Source organism: Lepidochelys kempii, chromosome 1 (assembly GCF_965140285.1).
Source record: "Lepidochelys kempii isolate rLepKem1 chromosome 1, rLepKem1.hap1, whole genome shotgun sequence".
NCBI lineage: Eukaryota > Metazoa > Chordata > Testudines > Cheloniidae > Lepidochelys > Lepidochelys kempii.
In genome coordinates, this window is record NC_136380.1 from 237,617,818 (window position 1) to 237,644,762 (window position 26,945).

Here is a 26,945-nt window from a genome sequence, read left to right on the forward strand (position 1 = left end):
TGCTACAGGCTTGGGACCAGCTGGTTAAGCGGCACTTCTGCAGAAAAGGATCTGCGGGTTACAGTGGTTGAAAAGCTGGATATGAGTCAACAGTGTGCCCTTGTTGCCAAGAAGGCTAACGGCACATTGGGCTGCATTAGTTGGAGCATTGCCAGCAGATTGAGGGAATTGATTATTCCCTTCTCTTTGGCACTGATGAGGCCACATCTGGAGCACTGCATCCAGTTTTTGTCCCCCCACTACAGAAAGGATGTGAACAAATTGGAGAGAGTCCAGCAGAGGGCAATGAAAATGATTAGGGAGCTGGGGCATATGACTTATGAGGAGAAGCTGAGGGAACTGGGCTTATTTAGTCTTCAGAAGAGAAGAGTGAGGGGGGATTTGATAGCAGCCTTCAAATACCTGAAGGGCGGTTCCAAAGTGGACGGAGCTAGGCTGTTTTCAGTGGGGGCAGATGACAGAACAAGGAGTAATAGTCTCAAGTTGCAGTGGGGGGAGGTCTAGGTTCGATATTAGGAAAAGCTATTTCACTAGGAGGGTGGTGAAGCACTGGAATGGGTTACCTAGGGTGGCGGTGGAATCTCCATCCTTAGAAGTTTTTAAGAGCCGGCTTGACAAAGCCCTGGCTGGGAAGATTTAGTTGAGGTTGGTCGTTGTGTGAACTGGGGGTTGGACTAGATGACCTCCTGGGGTCTTTTCCAACCCTAATCTTCTATGAGAGATCTGAGTGTCCTTGACACATCAGCCCTAGAGCTATATCGAACCCTGTTATAACTACCCTTGTTAAAATAGCACCTGGTTACAAAGACTGTGTTATGAAGAATGAAGCCATTATCACAGTATTTATATTGGTATTTGGCTCTGAAAATTCTCTTTATGAGCAGCAGCACGAGAAAATTATAGCTCCTTCAATCCAGGGAACTTTGGAGAAGTGTGTCTGTGTGGTGGGGGGGGGGGGGGGGGGGAGACGGGGAGACGGATGGAAATGTTTTTCTCCCAGCTGTAATTTTTAAGTTCTCCTGTTCATAAAGAGAATTTTAAGAGTCAAACACTGCTATAAATGCCGTATGATGATAGTTTCTCTCTACATAACACCATTCTCATGGATTTGTAGTGAGTTGCTATTTTAACAAGGCTTGTTATAAACAGGGTTTAACTACACAGTTAACACTCATTGTACTTGTAAAAAATGCTATAGAGGCAGAGAGCACTATAGCCAACTATACTGAAAATATAAGGTACACAGAAAGCCATTTTGTTGCAAACTGGAGAAAATACAATTTTTCTTTTATTTATGATATAATCTATAATGAAAATGTCACGTACATTCTCAACATCAAGGGTGAAAGGAAGAGGACAGGGAGAAAATATAGTTCAATAAAACAGACTGTTCTGCCAACCAACCAGTGAGGACAGAAGGAAAAAAAACCATTGAGCTCATTTTATTTTGCTTGCTGCCATCTCCATCCCCAGCCAGAATTTAGCCAGAGCACAAGGGTTAAAAGAATCTGGCTCTGCATGACTTCTTATGAATACAAGAGCACAAGACATCAGCTTTGCTTTTCATCTCAAAGACAGTACTGTGATAAGAATCTGATGCACAGAAATGCTTTAATTGCTGGTCCAGTCACATGGCCTGGCTCAGGGTTTCTGTCACATGACAAAGATCAGTATCTACTGACTTCACTAATTACTGTCAGAAGCACCTCCAATTGTACCATGACCACTAACACAGTGATGCAACATTGGCTCAATACTGACTCACTGGAAGAAGTGGCATTTATTGAAAGGTCAGCAATGGTTCATGCTGCACCCTGTGTTGTCTTGGTAGTTCTCCTATCCATGTACAAGCCTGGCTCTGCTTAGCCTATAAGTGTTGATGAAATCACAGCCCCAGGGCATGTAGGTGCTGACAGCAAATATATACAGTTATTAAGTGCAGCTATTCCAACTACTAACATTCTTACCTGGACACCTTCCAAATATATGTATATTGTAGCAGCTGGTTCACATTAAACTGACTTTGGTCATCTTCATGCTGTAGAGAAAGGAATATATAAAGAGTTATATAATTGCTGGTATGAAGTATCTAAGTGGTACAAATTTGTTTGGTGCTTCATAATGTCAGTATGTTCTTTCATTGTTTTTGGTCCAATACTGAAGACTGATTAACACCTTCCTCTCTTTGCCTATATGTTCTTGAGCCCTTACATAAACTTTTGAAGCTGGTCACACCACCAACCTGACTTTGGAAAGTAAGAAGCTCATCTTAAGTAAAATCCTCATCACTTTTGAGCATTTTCAAATAGACTTGATTGCAAGTAGAGAAGGGCTGAGGCCAGAACAGTCCAATCCAGTCCTGGATTTTTAACATCCCCAGACTGAGGAAGAGTTTTGGTCAGGGTTATGGTTTCTTGCATGAGGGAAAAAAATAGGAGCCACTTGAAAAAATTCCTAGCTGGTCTTATAGTTCAAGCACACCCAAACTTCAGGGTATTTCCATCTGAGATTGTGTTTGGTGTCTATCTTTCACATTAAAATTATATTTTGTTTTCTCCAGGTTCTTGTCTTTTTGACAGAGGAAAAATCCCAGCCCTTATCCTCAACTAGCAGTATAGGGAGAAGACATACCTGCATGCTACACCAAGTAGACATTACACACACACACACACACACACACACACACACACAGAGTCCATCTGCTTCCTCCTCTTTTTAGGGAGTACATTGGGGATCAGAGTCATATGGGTGACAGTGGAATGGGAGCCACATTTACTGATAAACAGAGTCAAAATCTACCATACTTTTGCAACCTCCTTAGAGAGAGAGAGAGAGAGACAGAGACAGAGACAGAGACACACACATTTTTTCTCCACCATCTTTACCTGGACACCACCCCCAATCAGAGGTACTCTTTCTTCCAGCCCCATGAATAGGGTGACCAGAGAGCAAGTATGAAAAATCGGGATGGGACGGGAGTGGGTAATAGCCCCTACATAAGACAAAGCCCCAAATATCGGGACTGTCCCTATAAAATCGGGACATCTGGTCATCCTACCCATGAATGGCCTCCCACCTTCCTTTGATGCTTGAATTCTTGAACCTCCGCCTTTCAAGCAAGGTAGTTTCCAGCATGCAGCCAGCAAGCAGCCATCGCCTGTGTTCTGCACAGGCAGCTCTGACTCACTGCTGAGTCCAGATCTCTGCTGACTATAGGGCCCTGAAGTATGTTGTGAAATAACTGTTGCTGTCCACAGCACCACAATGAAAATCAGGAGGCAAGTTAACTGAAACATCTTTATGTCTTTGATGATAATTAAGCGAGAACACAAAGGAAACAAAAGTAACAGTGAAGATACCTGACACCCAGTGCTTTAATGGCTCCCCAACCAAACAGTTATCACTGGCAACCATGGGAGTAGTCAGGCCACGGGAGCAATCATGCATATCACTTGATAAGAGCTCGGAGACATGGTATCAGACAGCATGGTAAGGAAGGAATGTGCAAGTCCCTCCCCAAACCTGTATAGCTACTGTAACAATGCTTAAAGCTCCCCCCCCTTCCCCCGCAACAAATCAACCCGAAACAGAGCAGTTAACATGAAACAAAAACAGTGTATAGTCTTACCTCATTTGGGGGGAATAAATTCCCTTGTTTCCCTCTGCAGCAACAACCTTGATCTCCTGAGCACTCTGACATCATGGACCTTTCTTGTCTGCCTAACATTTGTGTTCATGAACTGACCCCTATGGTCCTCTAAGCCTTGGAGAAACAGTGAATAGCCTTTGTGGTTCATGCATTTACCAGCCCCTTTCAGAGGGCAAAGTTTAGGGAAGTGTGTTCCATTGATGACCCCCGCACAGTTCAGAAAACCCCTCTGAAAACCCAATATAATTTCAAGGACTTAGGTAATGGCACCCAGCTGTGGATGGATCTCAGTTCTAATAGCCTGGTAAACCTGTACAACCACCTCCCCATCAATTGACTTCCCAACCCCAAACTGGTTGGCAACTGATCGATAGCGGTCAGGTGTTGCCAGCTTCCAAAGGACAATAGCTACCCACTTCTGTACTGGTACAGGTTTCTGAAATTGAGTGGCGTGGTGCTGGAGGGTTGGTGTGGTAATTGTAGGGGTCCTGTCCCAAAAAGGAGCTGTGGGGGAGTTGCAAGGTTATTGTAGGGGGGTGTGTGGGGTGCAGTACAGCTACCCTTACTTCTGCACTGCTGCTGGCGGCAACACTGCCTTCAGAGCTGGAGAGCGGCAGCTGCAGGCCGGGAGCTCAGCTCTAAAGGCAGAGCCACCAGCAGCAGCAGCGCAGAAGTAGGGATGGCCTGGTCTGGTATTTCCACCCTTACTTCTGCGCTGCGCCCGGCAGAGCTGGGCCGTCAGTCAGCAGCCGCCCCTCTCCAGCCGCCCAGCTCTGCAGGCAGCAGGGCAGACGCAAAGGTGGCAATACCATACCCTGCCATCCTCACTTCTGCCCTGCTGCTGGCGGCGGTGCTGCCTTTAGAGCTGAGCTCCCGGCCTGCAGCTGCCACTCTCCAGCCGCCCAGCTCCGAAGGCAGCGTCGCCACCAGCAGCAGTGCAGAAGTAAGGGTAGCAGCGCCGCAACCCCCCTCCCCTCCCACACATACAATAACCTTGCAATCCCCCCCCCACCCCACCTCGCTCCTTTTTGGATCAAGACCTCTACAATTACAACACTGTCAAAATTAAGGGTTAAATAGCTGAAATCATGAAATTTATGATTTTTAAAATCCTATGACCGTGAAATTGACCAAAGCGTGCCATGAATTTGGTGGGGCCCTAGATATGAGGGCATGCAGTAAGTCTGAGGAAGGGCCCAACTCACCACCGGATTGGGTTGTACGAGAGGAAGCTTAATAGCATGCAATACAGTACAGCCTGTGTCTGTTTAATTATAGCTCCCTCTGGGCCTGCTGCACTGGTTAACATTTCTGTCTGCAAGCAGAACCCTTTCTTTTCTCATGTGAGTCCATTGTTGCAAGGATTCCCTAGGGCTGGAGGAGACCTTTGGTTCTGTGACTTATGCTAGCTCTACAACTGTTAATGTTTTCAGCTGCTATTAGCAACTGAGGCCTGGAGCTCTCACATTCATGTCAGTTATCACCAAGGGCTGATCAATAATTTACTTGAATGTATCATAAAAAGTCACCATCCCTGCTGAATCCCTACTGTACATTATTGATAGTTTAGCGAATTCCTTGAGACAACAAATGTTTTCTAACATCCTGAAAACTGCTAATTTATCTTCGAAGACTGTTATTAACTGCTTAAAATATCAAAGCTTAAAGATTACTTTGTTAGTAATAATTCTACCTAGTAGTTGTAACTATTTCAGGAGAGTTAAATGCCAAGAGCTGCACTTACTCTGTTCTTGGTCTACGTAGTGCATTGCAGTATATTAAGCCTAATTTAGACCTGTTGAATTAGAACAGCGAAGGAGCAGGCTTTTGCATATTAATAGGACAACGATTTTTGTTCTGTTGCAGGATGAGGGATGATTCAACATAGGAAAATACTTCCATATCATTATGTCACTAAGAGTTCCTTAAACATGCAAAAATTATTTTAGGAAACAAAAAATGCATCTCTTACCATTGGGTAACCAATGACTTCATTTTTCTCAATTTGTTAACATTTTTATCGTAAATACACATGCATTAACATAACACTTCTACTACAATGTTATCACCATTAATACTGGTACATTCCACTTAAGCAAAAATGATCTCCAGGGTTCCAACATTTGCCTGAAAATCCCTTTATAGCAGGTGAGGATTCAGTCCTGCTGGAGATTCATACCCCCCCAGATACTAGGTACATGGGAAGGTCTTGCTAGAGAGAGGGAATAGCAGGTGTGGGCTGAGCACTCCTCAGAGAGGAACTCTGAAGGCAGCTAAACTTGTGATGGAGGCTTGGACTAGATTTTGTGCTGTCTCATTTGAAAGTCTGTACATGGACTAAAACCAAACCCCAACAAGGGGTAAGTTTTTGAGCCATTACAGCTTACGTGGATGCATTTTGGAGGCTCTGCTCAAACAATACTTTTTAATATCCTAAGTTGTATACTTATAATATGGCAGTTGTGAAACACAAGATCAAAGAACAAATACAGCGTCCCCATTCCCTGGAGTATTTTACCACTATTCGAAATTGGTTCATCATTTTGTGAGGAAACTACTGTATCTTCCCCCACCCACATAAAATATTTGCCATTCTCAAGATCTTGAAGTGATCACTGATGTCAATGGGAACTTTTGTCCCATGAGGCAATATAAGTGGGCCTCAATATTTTTACAGCATAACCGTTAACTCTGTGGTCTCTACACAGGCTTTATTTGGAGGTCTAATGAGAATCTAACATCTGGAAAATTCAAGTACTAAAAGCTTTTATTCAAGAGAGTTGTGCTTGGTAAAACTCATCTCTCAACATACAAAACCAAATTAAATCCACTGGCTGAAAAAACCTATGATTTCAAGTGAAAATCTGAGGCCAGATTTCTTGCTTTTTCACTCCTTGGCTCAAGACAATTTCCTCTTTCCTTCTGAATACATCATAATAGAATACCAGCTTCCTATGCAAGGAAAAAAATGTACCTTTACAAAAAAAAGTCTTTGGCTGAATTTACTAAACAATTTTGAATATTATTACTGGCCCTCTGAGGGATAACACCATCCTTGATCACACTCATGCATACTCACTTCTCATTGTTAAACAAAACTTTCCTTTTCCTCTGTTTGCTGCTCTTACTTAAGATTTCCGGCTTTTGTGTGTGTGTGTGTGTGTGTGTGTGTGTCTGTGTCTGATTGGCTTCATTTCACTTAAATACACATGATAAAGTTTTAGGGGGGAAAAATCTGATTTTTAAGAGCTCTTCACCAGATGCACAAAACTTCAGGAAGTGGGTAGAAGGAGCTTCTTCCTGTGTTATGACACAGGCCTCAATATGAATCTAAACTCTTTCCCTCAAGTAGTGGTTACTACTAAAATTATGGGATATCAGAGTACCTATTTGTTGCAAGGTAAACAAAATAGAGCAAATTTATCCCTGGAGTTGCATGCACTTATATTAGCTGTGAATTTGGTCTCAGGAGTCTAATGTCGCTACGTCTCCGGATTGCAAATGATTAGCTAACAATGTGAAATATGAACACACAATGCTGGATCTCTTGCCCCCTCCTATTTGCAGTGCACTGTTCCCATCACCTCTCAAAGGCAACCTGCTGTACACACAATATGCTCACTAACTCAGCCGGGCATCTAGGCTTGGGCACCTAGGAATGAGTTAAGGACCTGACAAATGAGAAGAAGAATCTGCCCATCACCATAGGAAATGTAGCCCTCAAGAAATAAATTTATGAGCCATAATATAAGCTGTAAGTACAATTCTTCATTTAGATTTATATTTCAGTTGGAAATGAATAGGTATTTGGTGGCTGAGGACATATTTGATATTGATATATGCCTACCTGTATGTAATCAGTAGTGGGCAAGTGGTCATGCTGTCCTAGTGTTATCCCATATCTATAAGAAACACTATAACCCTTCTTTGTATTTTCCTAAGGAAGATGTCCTCTGGAACCATTTCCCTTTCTGTTGACATTTAAATGAATCAAGGTGGGAAGGCCAGTGGATTTTTCACCAGAATGATTTGGAATTTTTAGTCAACAATTTCATTTTTATGATTGCTAGTTTTGTAATTAAGCAATAAGAGTCGCACATGCAGTGTATTTCTGAATAACTTGCATCAGATTACCCACAACCTTCACTTCCGCAACTCCATGACTATGCTACTATTTATTTCAGAGGACAATATTTAATTACCTAGTGGCTTTAAAATGACAGATAAAACTTTCCATGCCTACCTCTTTCCAGGCAGCTCACCATACTTGAGAATCCCAGAGCACTTTAGAAAAGTTAATTAAGTCTCAAATCTTCTGTGCAATAGATAACTATTGTTATAGCAAGAGCACTAGATGGCGCTCATACATAGAGTCTTACACGTTTTTCTTTTTATTAGTGTGCAAGCATGTTTTTAGCCTTGGAAGAAACTATCATATTGTTAGGTTTGTAAAGCAGATTCTCTTAGGGAACTGTGGCTAGCACCAGGAAGTTTGCTCTATGTTTTAGTCTTTTTAAACTGAGTCAGTTCTTGGGGCAGGGTATCTTCGTGGGAGCCAGGCATTGGTGATTCGGCTGAGATCTCTGAAAGAAGGAACTGTCTGCATGATATTTGTGACCACCTCTGTCCCAGAACTGGTGTGTAGGTATAAATAAAGCAATTTGCTCTAATAATATACCCTGACTCAGTGTCACTGATTTCTCCTACAACAGCAAGCCAAACTGCAAGACCCCGACATCTGCTACAGCACAGCAAAAGGGGTAGTGTGTGTGTGTGTGAGTGAGAGAGAGAGAGCTGCTTACTCCACTCCATAAAAGCTCCACAAACCATCAATTTTCTACAGATCACCTGACATCAGTGAGATGGTAATTACCTTTGGTCACCACTGATCTGAGCCAAATTTGAAATGGTGACTTGGTGATGAAAGCCTCTCTGTCATATATTTCCTGTCTCCTGAACCATCAGTCCTTCTGCTACTAATGGAATCTCAATTACAGATATTTTCAATTGCTTGCAAAAAACCACCACCAACAACAAAAAGAACCCAACAACTTTTGCATACCCTGGTAATGCAAAGTGCAAATAATTTGAACCACTGCTGTATATGATAGCACCTCTGCTTTTATCAGTTAAAAGGTAAAGAAGTCAAAAGATACAGTATGTTTTAAAATATCTTATTTGGTCTCACAACCGCCTTTTTTTTTTAAAAAAAACCCAACAACATTGCAACAGATGAATTACACCGAACCTGACAATTCTTAGGAAGATACATACCAGAACTGGAAAGAAAAGAAACCCTATTTTTTATATTAGAAATCTGTTATCTGATCCAAATTTTCACAGACTCAGGCTAGTAGTTCCAATTACCTCCTTTAGGCAGATATCCTATCTGTGGATAAAGGCAACCCATCTCCAGTCAAAATCACCAAAAACATCAAGGTCTCCTTTGTAGTGTGAAGTTTGGTTTGGAAGAAATTCAAGATTGCCCACAGGGAATAAAATTCATATCTAGCAGCATGATCAGTATCATTAAAGCTCAATAATCCATTCCTAGGTAGTTGAATCACAAATAATCTGAATGAGAATCTCTTCAGATTTAAAGTGCGATAAGACTATGTCTTCAGCAGAAATACATTCTCTCTCATGCACACACAATCAAATACTTAGAATTTCAGTAACCAGGATCTGGATCTGATTTATCTTGTGTAGAACTTTATGGATGTTTGCCCTTAATATGTTTCAAAAATGTACAAGGACCAGCCAGAAAAAAAAAAAAGACAAACTGATATCATGAGTATAGTTCAACTCCAATAAAGTTGAATTCTTCTAACAAAGGTAACATTTGCTCTTCTCATATTCAGATATTCTCTAGGATTACCAAAAGGATAAAGGAAGCCTAACTAGAGGAGAGAAGCAGAAAGACTCAGAATACGTTACATTAATGATGAACTACATTTGAATGTACACTCAAGAGAGCAAACAAGCCCTTTCTGATTATTAATGCAGATGGTTACATGAGAGGATCGGAAAGATTTCATTTCCTCAGGCATATTGAAAGAAACAAGAAAAAAATGACGCACCGATCGAGCCAAACTTTGCTGATAGCTGGTGTCTTTCTGTAGACGAAGCTGAATGGAGGTGGTTGCCTTGCGAAGACTCTCATGACTGCCCAAAGCATGATCACTGCAATTTGGAAGGTGGTAGGGAAGGAGGGGGAGAAAGAACAAACAAAATCATCATTACTCCCCAGCTCCTATTTTTCTCCCACACACTTTCCACCAGGCTCCAGCAACTCATGCTAAGCATCCAAAACATTGTTGTATTACACAAATACAGTGTATTGGATCTATAAAGGATTGTGAGGTTTTGACCATGACTTGTTTTTAAGAGCTGGATGGAAAAAGATTAATAGAATCATCAGTAGGGTTGAAGCTCTGATTTAAAACATGCAAGTTCTGTAAAGGAATGACAATGAAGAAAGATGGAAATAAAAAGATCTTTCCACACTCAAAGCCATACTTTCTCTTTAGAGCCTGTTTGTACTTAAACCTCAAATTACTATGGATTATATTCAAAGCACCTAGGACATAACGTATTATTATTATTTATTTATAATAGTGCCTAGAAGCCCTAGTAATGGATTAGGATCCCATTGTGCTAGGCACTGTACAAATAGAATTAAAAATGGCTCCTACCCCAAGATGTTTACAATCTAGGACAACAGATGGTAACAGACAGTAAAGGGGGTTATGAGGAAAAAAATGAGACCATATTAGCCAGCATCATAGACAGCAGATAATTTGTATTATTTCTATATCTTGATACATAGCTAAATAGAACATCCTGGATGAAAAAAGTGTAGCTGTATTTAGTTGGTATTTAGAGGCTGGGTGGAACAGATAATCTATATTTGCAAATCGACGTAAATGAGCATGGGGCCTGATTCTCAAGTTCCAGAGCTCAAATTGTGCAGTGGACAAGGAGAAGGCAAAAGTGCTTATAAGTCAGTTTTTGATCTCCTCTAATCATAGGGCCACCCGGGGGCCCAAGCAGCCACAGGGCTATTCTACCTTACATCAACTGGAATGGTTCACTAGGGACTGGTCTGTCCAGATTGCAGAGTACTCTGGCTTCACCTAGAGTGCTCCAATAATATTCATACTAGCAGGGGAATTCCCTTGTCATGAGAATCGCCAACCCCCCTGTGCTTCTTTAGAGCAGCTTTCAGTCCTTTTAGCACTGTTGGATCAATGCAAAGGAGACTTCCCCGGGGCTGAGGGTCTGGCCTGGTATTTCTAATTTTATGTGGAAGTTAACATTGTTCCATTGGCTAGCATTTTTAAAAAAAATCAGGTGAAATAATGCACCACTAATTCTCAGTTAAAAGCCAGAACATTTGTTCAAATTGAAAAACTTTAGGGTTTAATGGCATTGATTTTCTGCCATGACAGATTTATTATTGGAACACGTTCACATGCACCATCAGCTACATCTCCAGTGCATGTTCTGACAGGTTCATGTTGCCTCATTCAGGCTCCTGGACATGAGAGCAAGAAGGATTGATCCATATTTATATTGCTTTTTAGCATGGCAAGTTGTTCCAGAGCTCCCTGGACAGGGGTGAAAGTACCTTAAAGAACTTATCAGTACTCTGGAGTCCTGATGAGGGGGCGGGGCCTCAACCAGAAGAGGTGGGGCCTTTAAATCCCCAGGCACTTTAAATCAGGATTTAAAGGGCCTGGGGCTAGGGCTGTGGGAGCAGCAGCTAGGAGCCCCGGGCCCTTTAAATCACCCCGAGCTCCCAGCTGCAGAGGCAACTGAGAGCCCTGGGGTTTGGGGGTGATTTAAAGGGGGCTATTTAAAGGGCCTGGGACCACCACTACCGTCCCAGCCCTTTAACTTGCCACCAGAGCCCTGGTGCCGCTACCCCAGGGCTCTGGCAACAAGGCTCCAGGGACAATTTAAAGGGCCCGGGCTGGATTAACTTTTTGTGAGCCTGACGCCATACATACTTGAGAGCCCTTCTGGGGAAAGAAGAGGTCAGGGGCAAGAGCACAGCGGGGCGTGGTGGTGGTGGGGGGGGGGGAAGGATTGGTCCCCAGCTGGAGCGAGGCAGGGGCTGGGGCAAGATGAGCACAGTGACACATGGGGGGAGAATTAGTCCCTGCTGACTGGAGCAAGGCAGGGGCTGGGGGCAAAAACACAGTGGGGCAGGAGCTAGGGTTGGTCTTTGGAGCAAGGGAGGAACTGGGGGTAAACTGCAAGGGCAGCAGGGCTGGGGAGGGGGTAAACAGGATCTCCCACACACACACCCCTGCCCACATAGAGCGGGTACCTATCTTCTCCCTGGTTCTAGCCCATTCTCTTTGTCTCTCTCTGCACCAAGCTGAGGGTGGAGGTGCACTGAGAACAGGGCTGGGGATGCAGGGTCTGGGAGGGTGTTAGGTTGCAGGAGCAGGCTGGGGGCTGGGGTGCAGGGTCTGTCCAGGAGCTAGAATAAGGGAGGAGGCTCAGGGTTGGGGCAGGAGGTTGGGGTGTGGAGCCCTTACCCAGGGCAGCTCCCATTCGGTGCAAGGGGTGCAGGTGGGTATGTGGGGTGGGGGAGGGTGCAGGAGCTCCCGTTTGGTGCTCAGGGTGGGGGTGGGGATGTGTGTGGGGGGGTGCAGGAGTCAGGGCAGAGGGCTGGGGGTGTGGGCTGGGGTCGCTCCCAGCTCCCTGCCCTGAGCGGCTCATGGCAGGGGGCTAAAGGGGGTATGCCCTGATTCCACCCCCTTCCCCAAGGCCCTGCCCCCACCTCTTTTCTGCTTCCTCATGCCAGCAAACAGCTGTTCGGCAGCAGGGAGAGAAAGTGAGAGGGGGCGGGGGAACGCAGCACACTGGGGGAAGAGGCAGGGGAGGGAGGAGCTGGGCTGCCAGCGGAGCCTGCCCTGCAGCAGCAGGACAGAGCCCCGGGAGAAGGCAACACCAAGCTTCTGCCCCCATAGGAGAGAGCATGGGGGGTGGAGAAAAGCGGCCAGGGCCCCTTCCGAGCGTGGGGCCTTTAAATAGCTGCTGGAGCCCCACCGCCGCTACCCCAGGGCTCCGGCAGCGGGGCTCTGGTGGAAATTTAAAGGGCCCGGGGCTCCAGCCGCTGCTGGGAGCCCCAGGCCCTATGAATTGCCGCCTGGGGAAGCCAGTCCACCCCGGTACAGCGCACTGGCTCTTGCCGTTATGCCGTACGAGGGCGTACTGGCTTCCTTGCACCTCTGTCCCTGGTCCAAGTAGGAGAAACAGGTTTGTAGTGCACATCACAACTTCTGGAGTGCCCTCTCATGCCTGGACAGACCATTACAGAGGACTTTGCCTCTTGTCTGCCCCTGGTGGCCACTTCCTTGGCTGCGATGGTTAGTCCCTGCCCATCATCTTCTCCCCACTCCCTCTCTGGATTTTCTGTGGCTTGGCCCTCCAGCTAAGTCATATAACAATTCACTCCCCATCCAAAATAACAAAAAGTCCAACTTAAATTCTAAATCAAACATCTAAATCACTAGTTCTCCTGCCCCTCTCAAACTTCACTGCTTCCTGGCCCCTGCAGAGCTTCTCTCATCTTACTTCTTCCCAGCAGGATTCTCCTATTGCTTCCTTTCACCGTGGACTTCAGCAGCTTACTTCTGGAGATCCTCCTGCCCCTATCTCAGGCCTCCCCAACAGGAGTTTACTCTATTCCTTGTGGGTCTCTTTCTCTTGTTGCAGGCCCTAACTCCAAGCTTTCCTACCCAGGAGGTACCCTAATCCTAGTGAGTACCTCAGCCTCTTCCCAGAGGGGCACTCCCCTTCTTCTTCCCTCCAAACTCTTCCCCCTTCTGCTGAGTTCCCAGCTCTGTTTAAGGAGTGCTCTGCCTGTTTCACCACCACAGCTGGGGTTAGTCTTTCTAATTCAGCCCCTATTACACACAGCTGGGGTCACTAATTAGCCCTATGTTGTCAGCTCATCAGTGAGGCTAAGGAGTAGCTGCTAAACCATGAACAAGGCTAAGCCTAGCTTGCCTCAAAAGGCCAGCCAGTCCATGACAAGGTTCTTTTCTGGTCCTTTTCTGGCTCTATGAACCTATGACAGAAATAGGGGCTTATAGAATGTGCACGTAGCAGACTAGGAACTATTGCGTCTCACATCGGGGTGTCTAACAGAAAAAAAAGGTTAATTTTAAATCATTAACTAGCACAGCACATGGCTGTCAGATAATTACAAAGGATTCAAAGTTCTGGGGATTTCTGACTTCTATGAGCAAATGCTCTACACCTATCCCACAGTGTAATTAGGAAAAACACAAGCTCCCCATTTTGAAGGTACAAAAGGCAAAATTGCAGAAGTGGCATTTTGTGACAGACACATTGAAGGTCACAGAAGGAGAAACCTATTTCCATCTGATGAAATAAATACCTAGGGCAAGGTCCTTTGACAGTGCTTCTGTACATTTGCAAGATTTCTTAATGTTAAAGGCATACAGTACAGATTTAGAAGTAAGAAAAAGTTAGAGTGCAAAAGCACTAGCTACCACATTGAAATAAAAAAATATCTGTACTGCTGTCATCAGCCCCCCACCACCCAGTCTCTTTACTGCCTCCCTCTCTCTTTCTACACAGTGTTCAAATTCCTCATCCTCACCATTGGGGATCTGCATGGCTGTACCTGCTTCTACATCTCTCCTGTCACTTCCCATCAAGCTCTGATGCTCTGCCCATAGGCTCTGACTCTGTGGGTGCTCCGGGGCTGGAGCACCCATGGGGAAAAATTGGTGGGTGCTCTGCACCCACCTGCAGCTCCCTGCCCCAGCTCACCTCTGCTCCGCCTCCCTCCTTGAGTGCGCTACGCCCCTGCTTCTCCCCCTAGCTCCCAGCGCTTGCGACCACGAAACAGCTGGGGGAGAGGTGGGGCCAGCATGGGGATTTGGGGAAGGAGTCCAATGGGGCAGGGAGGGGCGGAGTTGGGGCAGGGACTTTGGGGAAGGAGTTGGAATGGGGGCAGTGCAGGGGCAGGAGGGGACGGGGCAGGAGTGGAGTCGGGGCGGGGTCAGGCATCCACCAGTGCCGGGAAAAGTTGGCGCCTATGGCTCTGCCCATGCGTCTTGCCTCACTGCTCCCTTGTCACCATCTACTCTTGTCTTCATTATCCCTTTACCAACCCCAAGTCTGTAATGACAGTCCTTTTCCTATAGGCCACTTTTCACCATTGATTTCTGCACCTCCCCTCTTGCCTTACCCTCACGCTATATTACAACTAGTGGAGCAATCGGGAAATTATACGTAACATATTTATGAATCTTAAATCTCTTGACCATGTTCCTATAATTTTCTAGTTTTCCTTTCTGCAAATATTAGTGTGAGTGGACTTTGTTTTGCACAAATGTTTGGAGAAGAGCCTTTTATTCATGCAGATAGTGGGGCATGAATGAGTAGATGGAGCAGGTTAACGACTTTTGAGGAAAACATAATCCAGTCAGAAATCTAGGTCATAAGAAAAAACAGATGGAGCGGTCCATAAAATAGATGTAGTAGTATTCAGCTCCTATTTGTCACAAGTTTATCATGGACTGACAGACTCTATCAATGGCCCAATCCTGGAGCAGTATAAAAGGGCTGCAGCACCCCACAAAACCTGGCCCTCTTTGCATCTGTTACCCCACTATAAAATGGACATAAAAATTAAACAGTCATTTTAAAGGGGTGTCATGTGGATTAGTTAGTATTTTTACAGTGCTTTCAACGATATAAGAAGCACAACATTATTATAAACATGACACATTCTGGAAAATTCCCTTTCGCCTTATTTGTATTACAAATACCTACAGTACAATACAATACCACTTACAGACTTCAGCTGGGATTGTGCTAGGCATTGTACAAACATATAATGAGACACAGCCCAAGCCCTTAACAGCTTACAGTCTAAACAGGCAAGACAGAGACAGAGAGGAAAGAGAGTCACAAACAAGTGAAGTGACTTGCCCAAGGTGACAGAGCAGGTCAATGGCTGCCAGAAATAGACTCCAGGTCTCCTGACTCCCAATTCAGTGTCCCCAGCAACACCATTAATTTCCAACCATATAAAATTCTTTCTGCGTTACTTCTGAATCCTTAGGCAGGCTCTTAAATTTTATTAAAAAACACCTCACTGGAGCAGCATCACGTATGAGAAGGTTAATTTGCAGTGACAAGAGAAAATGGAGGCTTATTTTTATGGAGAACATATTCACCCCAAAATGCAGGCTTCTAATGATCCCAGTCTACACAAATATACCTCTGTCCTTTCTATAATTAATAGTTTAAACTTCACTTGAAGGAAAAACCAGTTTCTATTCAGGCCTTGATTCTCAAAGACTGGAATTAATAAGGAAAAAAAAAAGTGTCACCAGTAAGGTCACAAGCAAGCGTGAGAGTGTAAATTGTAGACTGGAGATGCTCATTTCTAGTCTACATTTCTGTTTACTGTGACTGCTGAATTTAGGCGCAAGATAATTACACAAAAATACACTACAGGAGAATGAAAAGGGAATTCAGCAATATACTAAAGGCAAACTAAAACCCTCCTTCCTGCCTTCAAACAACAGGAAACTTTAAACTTTATAAAAACTGCTGGACTGTGTTCATTTGCTGGCTGTGTGCTGGACTATGTTCATTTGCTTGTTGTGCACTGCAATCAGTTCTTCTTACTAACAACAGCCAGATCAATAAACAAAATGAAACAAAAATAAACTAACATCTTTTTATATAGCAATATGGTATGTTTTACTAGGCACTTTGGAATGCTCTGAGCAAGTGGCCTGTAGCTCTAGAGGCAAAAAGTTTGCAAGGAAGATTGATTCATTACTGGCACATAACAAGAGCTTCTTTGGGTTTGCTGCTAGCAGTGGGAGTCATGAATTATTCAACACAAGCTGCTTAACCCCCAATATAATTTATTTTTATATGGCATCTTTCATAAAGGACATCATAAAACCACTTTGCTGATGCATCCATTCACAAGCTAAAAAGGAAAAAAGCAAAGGACAGTCTGAAGGGAAGATTTAAACAAATAGCATAATACAGGTGGTTTGGACAGGGAAGATCTTCAGCTAGCAGAGATGGACAGGGCAAGAAATAAAAAGATAGAAACAAAGAAGAGGTCAGGTTTGATAGAATGAATTGAACAGGTAGCTAGGAGACTTATGGTATATCTACAGGTGAGCTGATCGGCAAGTCCATCGGCACTGACCATTTTTTTCCCCGGGGGTGCTCCAGCCCCAGAGCACCCACACCTAGATATATAGAAACACATTAAGATCATAGAAGAGGAAATTGCAGTACATCAAGATGGGCTGAGGGAAAGACATAACTAAAGATGAGAGAAGAGGCAGGGACAAACTAAGGATTAATCCTAACAATGCTTTAGAGATGGTGCAAGACAAATTTGTTGGCAAGAGAAATGTAAAAAGGAAAAAAAATGGAATAGCCTGTGACAACTCACAATTTCTGACCTAGGGAGATCTAAGGTAAAGACCAGAAATGGAGCATGGTTCCAACTCAGAATTTCACCAATTACCTATGGGATGAAGCAAAATCCTCAGTATAAAATTCCCTGAACTTTTGGGGATGTTTGAAATCCAGGTTTCTACTGTGGTTCATAAGAAAAAGCCAAGGGGAACATCAGAAGATAATGGACACACGCAAAGGAGGGGGGAATAATAAATTGTTACATCTTAATTTACTTGGCAATGCCATGTGTCATGCTATTCCTAGCTAACACACTAGTATGTATTCTCTCTTTTCCCCAAACACTTCCATTCACTTAAAGCTAATTGATTCCATCATCAAGTATTTCAGATTCTGCTACAGGGGGAATTAACTGCTCTATAATACAGTTCAGTCTGATAACAAATGGAAGCCTCTTATAGAACTTCATGATGCCATCTGGCTCACTAACACCATGGTGTAAGGCAAGTGCATTATATGAACTCTTTTGTGGTTTGGCTTTATGTTCAGGTTCTTCTGAACTATAATGACAAAGAAACAGCAGCACACAATTCTTGTTACTGCTACAAGGTTTCCGTGATGACTATGTTAATGAGGTCAACTGACAACCCTCTGACACCACCTAGTATAGAAAACTCAAACAAGACTCCACATCACAATTCACCCAGGAATTTAAGTGCATTGTCAAATCCTTCCTCAAACAACTCCAAGAGAAACTCTACAACCTCATTCTCCCATGAACCCACTCAGGGACCTTCTACTTGCTTCCCAAGAAACACAAACAAGGGAACCCAGGTAGACTTATCATATCTGGCCTTGGAACTCTTACTGAAGGAATACCAGGACTCATAAGAACCATCCTTAAAAGGCCACATCCCACACAAAGAGCTTGCTTCCTCCAGGACACAACTGACATCCTGCAGAAACTCAGCAACTTTAACAATGCCCCTCAGAATACCATCCATTTCACCTCCCTATTCACCAACATTCCTCACAATGATGGCATAGCTATCCACCTCAAATATCTACAAGACAACACTCAGATACCCACCCCAAACATCCTTTTCACGTCCTCACCCATAGCTATTTTACATTCAACAACAAGCAAACACTTTGCTCAAACCATGGGAACAGTCACGAGTACTAAGATGGCTTCCCAACATGCCAACCTCTTCACAGGCCACATCAAGGAAGAATTTTTGGATGAGGGCACCACAATATATATATATTATATATTATATATATATATATATATATACATACCCAAGATACATCAATGATATTTTCAGCCTCTGGTCAGATGACCTAAACACCCTTATATCTTTCCACCACTACTTCAACAACCACCACCACCCATCAATCAAACTTTCTCTAGGACACTTCTGTGCCAGCATCAAATTTCCAGACATCAGCTTCATCAAAGGAATGCTATAGACAACTGTATCCAAGAAACCCACAGATCACCACACCTACCTTCACAGGTCCAGTAACCACCCCAAACACACAAAGAAATCTGTTATCTACAGCCAGGCACTCAGATATCACAGAGTATGCTCCAAGAGGAAAATCCAGGATATACACCTTAGCATACTTAAAACCTCCTTCACCAAACTAGGACACTCCACCAGAGAAGTAGATAGCATGATTGAATGGGCCACCCAAATAAGAACATAAGAATGGCCATACTGGGTCAGACCAAAGGTCCATCCAGACCAGTATCCTGTCTACCGACAGTGGCCAATGCCAGGTGCCCCAGAGGGAATGAACCTAACAGGTAATGATCTAGTGATCTCTCTCCTGCCATCCATCTCCACCCTCTGACAAACAGAGGCTAGGGACACCGTTCCTTACCCATCCTGGCTAATAGCCATTCATGAACTTAACCTCCATGAATTTATCCAGTTCTCTTTTAAACCCCATTATAGTCCTAGCCTTCACAACCTCCTCAGGCAAGGAGTTCCACAGGTTGACTGTGCGCTGAATGAAGAAGAACTTCCTTTTATTTAAAACTGCTGCCCATTAATTTCATTTGGTGGCCCCTAGTTCTTATATTATGGGAACATAACTTTTCCTTATTCACTTTCTCCACACCACTCATTATTTTATATACCTCTATCATATCCCTCCTTAGTCTCCTCTTTTCCAAGCTGAAAAGTCCTAGCCTCTTTAATCTCTCCTCATATGGGACCCATTCCAAACCCCTAATCATTTTAGTTGCCCTTCTCTGAACCTTTTCCAATGCCAGTATATCTTTTTTGAGATGAGACCACCACATCTGTACACAGTATTCAAGATGTGGGCATACCGTAGATTTATATAAGGGCAATAAGATATTCTCTAACCCTTTTTTAATGATTCCGAACATCCCGTTTGCTTTTTTGACTACCGCTGCACACTGCATGGACGTCTTCAGAGAACTATCCACAATGACTCCAAGATCTCTTTCCTGATTAGTTGTAGCTAAATTAGCCCCCCCCATCATATTGTATGTATAGTTGGGGTTATTTTTTCCAATATGCATTACTTTACATTTATCCACATTAAATTTCATTTGATATTTCACTTAGGTTTGTGAGATCTTTTTGAAGTTCTTCAGTCTGCTTTGGTCTTAACTATCTTGAGCAGTTTAGTATCCTCTGCAAACTTCGCCACCTCACCATTTACCCCTTTCTCCAGATCATTTATGAATAAGTTGAATAGGATTGGTCCTAGGACTGACCCTTGGGGAACACCACAAGTTCAACCTCTCCATTCTGAAAATTGACCATTTATTCCTACCCTTTGTTCCCTGTCTTTTAACCATTTCTCAATCCATGAAAGAATCTTCCCTCTTATCCCATGACAACTTAATTTACATAAGAGCCTTTGGTGAGGGACCTTGTCAAAGGTTTTCTGGAAATCTAAGTACACTATGTCCACTGGATCCCCCTTGTCCACATGTTTGTTGACCCCTTTGAAGAACTCTAATAGATTAGTAAGACATGATCTCCCTTTACAGAAACCATGTTGACTTTTGGCCAACAGTTTATGTTCTTCTATGTGTCTGACAATTTTATTCTTTACTATTGTTTCAACTAATTTGCTCGGAACTGATGTTACACTTACCAGTCTGTAATTGCCGGGATCACCTCTAGAGCCCTTTTAAAATATTGGCGTTACATTAGCTATCTTTCAGTCATTGGGTACAGAAGCGGATTTAAAGGACAGGTTACAAACCATAGTTAATAGTTCCACAATTTCACATTTGAGTTCTTTCAGAACTCTTGGGTGAATACCATCTGGTCCCCGTGACTTGACACTGTTAAGTTTCTCAATTAATTCAAAAACCTTCAATCTGTGACAATTCCTCAGATTTGTCACCTACAAAACATGGCTTGAGAGAAATACCTTGAGAGATCTTGTTTCAATACAGGAAAAAACCCCTCCAATCACATACTCCTATTTGTCACTTGATACCCCATATGGGTTGCAGTGTAGGGTGGCATCAAACAATTACTACCCGTACTTTGCGGGAACCACTTTCTGAAATAAATCTTTCCTGCTCTTTCCCCCTCCCCCCCCCCCTTTCTGGTCTTCAAAAATCTTACCAAGTTCATCATCAGAATCAAGCTCCCCATGGACCAGGACACATCAAAGTAGCACTAGACTCTGCCACAACAATAGCTGCTAACCCTGCAAGCATATCTCCACTGCTATAATGTTCAATACCCCCCACAACACACCTTTCAAGATCCATGGATCCTACACATGCCTATCAACACAAGGTGTACCTCATCCAGTGCACTAAATGCCCCAATAACAACTATGTGAGTGAAATGAGACAATTACTACACTCTCGAATGAACTCGCACAGAAAAATAAAGACAAAAAAACAACACCTACCACCTGCACAAGACCTTCAAAAGACAGACATGGGAGCTTAAATTCACAACTTTGGTAGACCCTAAAAAGCATGATCTTAATAAAGATACTCTATTTATAGCTTATTACACAATCTGTAGCCCACTAAACCCCCTCTTCCCTTTTCTTCTTTTCTTTTTGTGTAGATCAGTTAATGGGCCACTTGAATGGTCTCTTAAGAGTATGTGTTAACTACTTTTGCCATACAATCTGCTCTGCCTTGTATTTAGCTGTGACACTTTAAGTACCTTTCCCAGACCTGAAGAAGAGTTCTGTGCAGCTCAGTGGTTTTCAACCTGTGGTTCATGGATCCCTGGGGGTCGGCAGACTATGTCTAAGATTTACAAAGGGGTCCGTTTCTCCACTCAAAATCTTTTAGGGATCCACAAATGAAAAAAAAAAAAAAAAGGTTGAAAACCACTGGTGTAGCTCAACAGCTTGCTTCTTTCACAAACAGAAGTTGGTCCAATAAAAGATATTCCCTGACCCACTTTGTTTCTCCAATATCCTGGGACTAACACAGCTACAGAGAGCACTGCAAACATGATTTGGAGAGCTTATTCTGGAATTTAGCACTGACGTATTCCAAGAAGAATTTTGCATGAGCACTTCTGATTTTACATCTATATTAACAACAAGGGAGTGGGGAAAGAGCAGCTCACATTCATAGACATCTCAGATACAGGGCCAAATTGATCCTTCAAGTAATCCTTCAGGCTTCACATTAAGTTGCCCTGGGGATGAGTTTGGCCTAGGGTTTCAAGATCTCTTTTAGAGTACGCTGAGGATGATCAGGAAGAGGCAGGAAAAAGGGGAAGATGAAAGCACAGCATAGCATAGAATTACAACAGTTGAGGCCAGAACTGCAGCTCAATGCCTTTTGCACTACACTGAAGGAGCAAAGCAAGCAGCTGAGAACATTATTGACCTTGTTTTGCTGCTAATGAGACATGCAGAGATTCTGCAAGTGCAGGAATTTAGCAGTTCCCTATTGATGAGTTCTTCCAAAAGTGAAAATAAACTGTTCAGAACGTACTGTACACTGTACCGAGACACAGTGAGCTCATCCTAAGTACAATTACTTGTTATTTTTTCGTTAGCAATTAGTTTGAAATGAGAAAGAGCTTTTTCCCCCCCTTCTAAACAAACCCAGTCTCTCTTATGCAACAGTGTGATCAAGTAATGGAGGTAAGGTGCTTGAATTGCCTGTCATTTGTTCCAGTTTTACACCAGCGTAACAATACTGTCTTGTTTATGCAGGTGTAAGCACTTGGAGAATCACACACAGTGAGGTCTAAATGACCAAACCCTACACCCTGAGTTGCAAAATATAATTCATCACAGACATGTGAAATCAGTTACTAGTGAGGGAGAAACCTATAAAAAGTTACAACTAGTACATGTGTATATCATCATCCAACTTCAAGTAATTTCTAAGTTCAAAAGTTCCTGGCTAATGATACCCAGAAAGGCCTCTTTCTGCCATGTATGTTCTCTCTTCACAACCGGACATTCAGCGACAACTGGGTGTCTTCACTTTCTCTACACTGATGGAAAGAAACGCTGTCCCAGTAGGCAACGTTTCATAATCATACTTCCCATGTATTAAGTGGTGTACATCTTTGAAGAGCTGCACAAACATTAATTAACTCATCCTCATAACTCATCCCTGCAGTAAGAAGTTGGCAATGTTATCCCCATTTTATGGATGGAGAAACAGACAGCTCAGCCCAATGCAACCTTGGCATTAGAAAAAAAAGAGATGCTGATGAAGAAACTGAGGCAGACAGGGAGATGAAATAACTTGTACAAGGCCACGGGGGGAGTAAATAGAAGAGCTGAGATTCAAGTTCAGGAGTACTAGCTCCCTGTCTCATGCTTATTTCTCTAGACCACATTCCCTTCTCAGTACCCTACAGTATAAGCACAATTTGAGATAGGCATGAACCAAACTCCATGGTTCAATACCTTCCGAGGCTCGAGGAAGGTGGGATCTAAGATTAGTGATGTGACCATTGCTTTTGCATCTTTCCCTTTGGATCTGTTTTGTTTACAAATGTAGTACATCAGTATTCAGGTGCATAGCTTAAATGATCGAATACGTAATCAATACCATCTCTTAATGAGATACTTACTTTTGCAAAAATTCATCACACCCATAAACACTTAGAAAACACTCTTCCTGGGCTGGATATTGATTTGTACAATGGAGAATCTCTACAATTAAGTTGCGGACAATACAGCTAGCTGTAAACAAAGAGAAGAAGAAAAAATTAATAGCAGCTTGGTAGAGAGCTGCAGGCTATATCGTTGAGCAGAGAAAATGGAAGTCATAATGTGACTGCTAACTTTTGCTGCAGTATAGCTCCACCTAGAGGAATTAGAATGAACCACACCTTATTTAATAATTTTTTTCTGGCTTTACACACTCTGAGGAAGATTGAGTTGTCATTCATACAATCCTAGCAAGTCACTGACCTCACCCCGGTTTTGAAAGAAACAGGAAAGTCTGTCAGGAATCTAGAATTATAAACTTATCAATTCTGAATCAGAGATGGCAGAACCAAAAAACTAGTTATTCCCACTGAAATCTATAAACTCAGTTTTCTCCTCTTGAAATTGTGTGTACTATTCTCAAAAGTGAATACAACCTAATGCAAAAAAAGAGGGCATGATGAAGGCTCTGCGCCTGCAGAAGACCCCAGGATATGCCAGAGATTTGTTTGTCACTGCAACCAGCCACATCCATTTCATGTAGCCATACGCAATGGGCACAGCAATGATACAAAGATTTGTGCAATCAGCCCATGATAAATCTACTCTAGTAGTTACATTCTTCCATAACCCTGCTCCAAATTTTTAGGTCACTTTCCATTTCAGAGATTTTCTCCCCCCCACCTATTTTTGAGTATCTGATCCAAAATCAGAAAAGATGTATGTATAGTTGGATTGTGAATTCTGGGAAGCAAATCACAATATAAGTAACTAAATTTGCCATTATAGGCATAAAGAACTTGCCCTACCAGACTAGATTATTGGTGTCTCAAGTCTGATACACTCCCTCTAACAATGGCCAGCATCTGATTCTTCAGAATGAAGGCAAAGATCTCCCACAATATACCTAGTCAATTGTGCAATGCAGCACACAGGGAAAATAATTCCTTCCAAACTTCTGTGACAATCTGATTGCCCAAAGCTAACAATCCGAATCACCAAAGCAGAGGTTGATTTTCATTTCAATTCTTCATTCATGCTATTTCCTTACTGCTAAAAAAAAAATTAAAATGTTCATTTAAAGGTTCATTTTAAAGTTTAAGGTGTTAAAACCATTTGTGTTTTAGTGATCTCTTGGAGAGCAGACAGAAAAATTAAATGCTCACAATCAAACTGAAGGCCTTAAAAATAAAAGTGGCCAGATTCACATTTATGCACTGGCTGCTTTGTACTGCCTTAGTGACACAAGGCAGCTGTGAGCCTGGCTTAACCAACCCATTAAACTAAAGTAGCACAAAGAAGCCAGATCATATTGGTGAATCTGGACCAAAAATATTTAAGCTACTTGCATTTAGATCAGGCCAATCAATGCTGATTGTTTTTCATGCAAAATTGATATTTTCTCTTGTATTTCTCATGAAAAAAAAATTGGCACTTTCAATCTGCTCCCCCCACCCCACACCCTCCCTCCAAAAAAACAATAACAACCTTAAAATGGAATAGTACCAAGTACCTCACAAGATGTTTGTGTATTTTAGTAGAACTGAAGAACTGAATTCTGGAAGGCTAAAGAAACCCAAAGCACTTACCACATGGTGTAAGATGCAGTGGAGGAGATGAACAGTTTGTCAAAATGCTAACTTTGAATTTTGATTTACAAAGGATCTCATCTGATAATGTTGTTGTGACACTCCAAATCTTCCCAGTATTTGTCTTCAAATCAAAAGCAGGATATGCGTCTCTGATTCTGGAGAGAACATATGATATATTTATAGATTTGTCTCTCCTGTCACTTAAGACAAAACTACCCCAATATGCCAAAAACAACAGTATAGTTAGATATTAGGGAAAAAATACATGATGATGAAGGGTACATTGATGCTATGAACAAATCTACTTCTGTCAGACACCTCGGTGAGATAACTGTTGCCTATTTCATGTTTTATTAAATAAGAGAACCACTGGTAAAATCTCCATTGATTACAGTATGCAATATTATGAACAGAATCACTGTGTGGGTCTGATCCTAATCCCACTAAAGTCAAAAGGAGTTTAGCCAGAGACGTCACTGTATTGTGATCAAAATAATTTCACCATGGTGCAACGAGTGTATTCTGTTAAACTAAGTAAACCCATTTAGTCATGTCCGAATAATGGTGACATCATAGCAGAATTTTTGGAAGCCTTCTCAATCCATTGCTGAATTTCAAGCACTCAGTAAGGTGATCTTCCAGTGATTTGCCACACACCATTCATCCATCTCCTCACTGGTTGCTGTCTACTATGATTCCCTCCCCCGCTTCCATCTCTGTACCTAATGGGACCAAAATACATACATTTGCGACTGATTTCTGACATCAGGGTCTGCTTCTCTCCAACAATATTTCTAACATAGAAAAAAAGATGAATGCCTATCTGCAGGATATGCAAGAGAGTCTTCACCAGCACCACATTTCAAAAGCTGCAATTTTCTTCTTGTCAGCAGCATTAACTTCCCAAGCTTCACATCTATAAATCACTATGGAAAAAAATGAGGCTTTTTATGAGTCACGCCCTCATACATTTTGAGATGCCATGGTTTTTCCAGTTTCTTAAGGGAGACCATAACTGAGTAAGCCATCCCTAGTCTTTTACCAATTTCCTTAGAACAGCATCCTTAGTTGGATATATATGATCCCAGATAATTAAATTCATCTACTGCCACTACAGTTTGTCTGTTAATCCTGATGCCCACTTGCATCTCATTTTTGTTAATCATGTCAAGGTACAAGCACTTTGTTTTCATCGCATACAGGAATAGTCCATATTCCACACAAACTATTTTCATAGACTCCAACATGTATTGCATTGGTGGTTGTAGAAAAGAGCGTCATGTCAACATACCTTAGGTTAGCTAAGAGATGTTCACTAATGGAAATCCCAGCTCCTTTCACTTTGTCAAAACCATTCAAGGCTCATAGAATCATAGAATATCAGGGTTGGAAGGGACCCCAGAAGGTCATCTAGTCCAACCCCCTGCTCAAAGCAGGACCAATTCCCAGTTAAATCATCCCAGCCAGGGCTTTGTCAAGCCTGACCTTAAAAACCTCTAAGGAAGGAGATTCTACCACCTCCCTAGGTAACGCATTCCAGTGTTTCACCACCCTCTTAGTGAAAAAGTTTTTCCTAATATCCAATCTAAACCTCCCCCACTGCAACTTGAGACCATTACTCCTCGTTCTGTCATCTGCTACCATTGAGAACAGTCTAGAGCCATCCTCTTTGGAACCCCCTTTCAGGTAGTTGAAAGCAGCTATCAAATCCCCCCTCATTCGTCTCTTCTGCAGGCTAAACAATCCCAGCTCCCTCAGCCTCTCCTCATAACTCATGTGTTCCAGTCCCCTAATCATTTTCGTTGCCCTTCGCTGGACTCTCTCCAATTTATCCACATCCTTCTTGAAGTGTGGGGCCCAAAACTGGACACAGTACTCCAGATGAGGCCTCACCAATGTCGAATAGAGGGGGACGATCACGTCCCTCGATCTGCTCGCTATGCCCCTACTTATACATCCCAAAATGCCATTGGCCTTCTTGGCAACAAGGGCACACTGCTGACTCATATCCAGCTTCTCGTCCACTGTCACCCCTAGGTCCTTTTCCGCAGAACTTCTGCCTAGCCGTTCAGTCCCTAGTCTGTAGCAGTGCATTGGGTTCT

At 42.9% G+C, this 26,945-nt stretch overlaps 1 protein-coding gene across 1 annotated transcript in view; it reads right to left on the reverse strand.

Annotated features, from left to right (window-relative positions):
• The window catches only part of PIK3C2G (phosphatidylinositol-4-phosphate 3-kinase catalytic subunit type 2 gamma), a 278,262-nt gene that overhangs the window by 246,214 nt on the left and 5,103 nt on the right, over positions 1-26,945 (reverse strand). Inside the window, exons 3-6 of the mRNA XM_073335036.1 lie at positions 24,841-24,998; positions 23,173-23,284; positions 9,730-9,832; positions 1,968-2,038 (exon numbers count right to left, since the gene is read on the reverse strand). Coding sequence (XP_073191137.1) covers positions 1,968-2,038; positions 9,730-9,832; positions 23,173-23,284; positions 24,841-24,998 — 444 coding nt within the window. The remainder of the gene's footprint in view (positions 1-1,967; positions 2,039-9,729; positions 9,833-23,172; positions 23,285-24,840; positions 24,999-26,945) is intronic.